General features: G+C 57.3%; 1 protein-coding gene across 1 annotated transcript in view; it reads right to left on the bottom strand.

Moving 5' to 3' along the window:
* The window catches only part of LOC144954480 (uncharacterized), a 13,958-nt gene extending 10,805 nt beyond the window's left edge, over nucleotides 1–3,153 (bottom strand). Inside the window, exon 1 of the mRNA XM_078884967.1 lies at nucleotides 2,813–3,153. Coding sequence (XP_078741093.1) covers nucleotides 2,813–2,860 — 48 coding nt within the window. The 5' untranslated portion in view covers nucleotides 2,861–3,153. The remainder of the gene's footprint in view (nucleotides 1–2,812) is intronic.
* Nucleotides 3,154–3,453: the final 300 nt, after the last annotated feature.

Here is a 3,453-nt window from a genome sequence, read left to right as displayed (position 1 = left end):
TATGTTTATATTATTTGGTTATTCGTTCCTACCAGCCCACCCCGCAGGGACCTGTCATTCACCAATACTTACTACACCTAACACACAAGGGGTATACGGTCCCCGTACCCGCTATCCTGACGATGCTACAGACTCCGGACTTGCCGGCTATCTTCCCCGCTAGCCTAGCGTCCTCCAGCTGGGACCTAGGGGAGGCACACCGACCCGCCGCTGGCCCGGCGGGTCCCCGACCCTCTGGTCGCTCGCGACCTTCGCCCTCACAAGGGCGGGAAGGCTTGGTCCAGGGTCCTATCCAGGACCTATCTCCCCTGACCACTGGTTACTCTGAGCCCTTCGCCCTCACAAGGGCTCGGAGCCAGGGTCCTATCCAGGACCTATCTCCCCTGATCACTGGTTACTCTGAGCCCTTCGCCCTCACAAGGGCTGGGAGCCAGGTTCCTATCCAGGACCTTTCTCCCCTGATCACTGGTTACTCTGAGACCTTCGCCCTCACAAGGGCTGGGAGCCAGGGTCCTATCCAGGACCTTTCTCCCCTGATCACTGGTTACTCTGAGACCTTCGCCCTCACAAGGGCTGGGAGCCAGGGTCCTATCCAGGACCCTTCTCCCCTGACCACTGGTTACTCTGAGACCTTCGCCCTCACAAGGGCTGGGAGCCAGGTTCCTATCCAGGACCTTTCTCCCCTGATCACTGGTTACTCTGAGACCTTCGCCCTGACAAGGGCTGGGAGCCAGGGTCCTATCCAGGACCTTTCTCCCCTGATCACTGGTTACTCTGAGACCTTCGCCCTCACAAGGGCTGGGAGCCAGGGTCCTATCCAGGACCCTTCTCCCCTGACCACTGGTTACTCTGAGACCTTCGCCCTCACAAGGGCTGGGAGCCAGGGTCCTATCCAGGACCTATTTCCCCTGATCACTGGTTACTCTGAGACCTTCGCCCTCACAAGGGCTGGGAGCCAGGGTCCTATCCAGGACCTTTCTCCCCTGATCACTGGTTACTCTGAGCCCTAGCCCTCACAAGGGCTGGGAGCCAGGGTCCTATCCAGGACCTTTCTCCCCTGATCACTGGTTACTCTGAGACCTTCGCCCTCACAAGGGCTGGGAGCCAGGGTCCTATCCAGGACCTTTCTCCCCTGACCACTGGTCACTCTGAGCCCTTCGCCCTCACAAGGGCTGGGAGCCAGGGTCCTATGCAGGACCCTTCTCCCCTGATCACTGGTTACTCTGAGACCTTCGCCCTCACAAGGGCTGGGAGCCAGGGTCCTATCCAGGACCTTTCTCCCCTGATCACTGGTTACTCTGAGACCTTCGCCCTCACAAGGGCTGGGAGCCAGGGTCCTATCCAGGATCTTTCTCCCCTGACCACTCGTTACTCTGAACCCTAGCCCTCACAAGGGCTGGAAGGTTTGGTCCAGGGTCCTAGATGTATTCGGCCGACTTGGGGTCTTCGTGTAGCAGAATTGGCCAAGAGCTCTCAGCGCTCCGGCTTTTATACCTGTTCGTGGCCGGGTTGACCAATCCCCGGCCACCTTGTGGGACACTCCGATTGGTCCTTCCCAATTTGGCGTTTGGATCCTACCTCGCCCCATTTGACCCTGACCGTTTGATTGAGCGGGAAAACCTTGTTCACCAATTGCTCTCTCTGCTAATGGATGACAATGCAAGCTGTGTCATAATGTATGCAAATGTACTAATACTGCACACGTGCATGAATGTGCTTGTTTTATAGTGTGTGCAAATGTGTAAAAATGTATGCGTATGTATTATAACGTATGCGTATGTATCACCCTACCACTCACCCTACCATTCACCCACCCACTCACTCACCCTACCACTCTACCACCCACCCACTCACTCTACCACTCACCCTACCACTCACTCTACCACTCACCCACCCACTGCCATCGACCCACTCAACCACTCACCCACCCACCCTACCACTCACTCTACCACTCACCCACTCACCCTACCACTCACTCTACCATTCACCCACTCACCCTACCACTCACCCTACCACTCACCCACTCACCCTACCACTCACTCTACCACTCACCCACTCACCCACTCACCCTACCACTCACCCTACCATTCACCCACCCACTCACTCACCCTACCACTCACTCTACCATTCACCCACTCACCCTACCACTCACCCTACCACTCACCCACTCACCCTACCACTCACTCTACCACTCACCCACTCACCCTACCACTCACTCTACCACTCACCCTACCACTCACCCTACCATTCACCCACCCACTCACTCACCCCACCACTCACTCTACCATTCACCCACTCACCCTACCACTCACCCTACCACTCACCCTACCACTCACCCACTCACCCTACCACTCACTCTACCACTCACCCACTCACCCTACCACTCACTCTACCACTCACCCTACCACTCACCCTACCATTCACCCACCCACTCACTCACCCTACCACTCTACCACTCACCCTACCACTCACTCTACCACTCACCCACCCACTCTACTCTACCACTCACCCACCCACTCACCCACCCACTCACTCTACCACTCACCCACCCACTCACCCACCCGCTCACTCTACCACTCACCCATCCACCCACTCTACCACCCACTCTACCACCCACTCACCCACTCACCCACCCACTCACCCACCCACCCTCCCACCAACTCACCCACTCACTCACTCTACCACCCACCCACCACTCCACTCTACCACCCACCCACCCACTCTACCACCCACCCACCCACTCTACCACCCACCCACTCACCCCACCCACCCCACCCACCCACCCACCCACCCTACCACCACCACCACCCACCTGCAGGCAGGCCGGGTGTACGATCTCACTGCAGATGGAGCACTCCATGAGGCTGTTGGCTAGGGCTCCGAGTGGGGTACCCCTCCCCCCACACCGCCCCCCCCCACCACCACCGCCCCCTCTCCGTCACCCCCCCCCCGCTGGGCCCCCACCACCCCCGCCACCGTCGCCACCACCGTCGCCACCACCGCCGCCACCACCGTCGCCACCACCGTCGCCACCTACCGCACCACCGCCCACGGCCACCGTGTCGGACCCCCCAGAGTCACGAGTGGCCTCCAGGCACACGGCACACACAGCTGTGTGGGGCAGGATCGGCTGTGGGGAGGGGGCGGTGGGGGGAGCATCGTCATCATCATCATCATCAGTAGAATCAACATCAGTAGTAGAATCGTCGTCAGTAGAATCAACATCAGTAGAATCATCATCATCAGTAGTAGAATCATCAGTAGTAGAATCATCAGTAGTAGAAATCATCATCAGTAGAAGAATCATCATCAGTAGAATCATCATCAGTAGTAGAATTATCATTGTAACAATCAGTGGCATCATCAGTAGAATCATCATCAGTAGAATCATCATAAGTAGTAGAATTATCATTGTAACAATCAGCAGCATCATCAGTAGAATCATCATCAGTA

This window comes from Lampetra fluviatilis, unplaced genomic scaffold (assembly GCF_964198595.1).
Source record: "Lampetra fluviatilis unplaced genomic scaffold, kcLamFluv1.1 SCAFFOLD_1268, whole genome shotgun sequence".
Lineage (NCBI taxonomy): Eukaryota > Metazoa > Chordata > Hyperoartia > Petromyzontiformes > Petromyzontidae > Lampetra > Lampetra fluviatilis.
The sequence above is the reverse complement of the archived record's forward strand: the minus strand, read 5'-3'. Positions and strand labels throughout refer to the sequence as shown.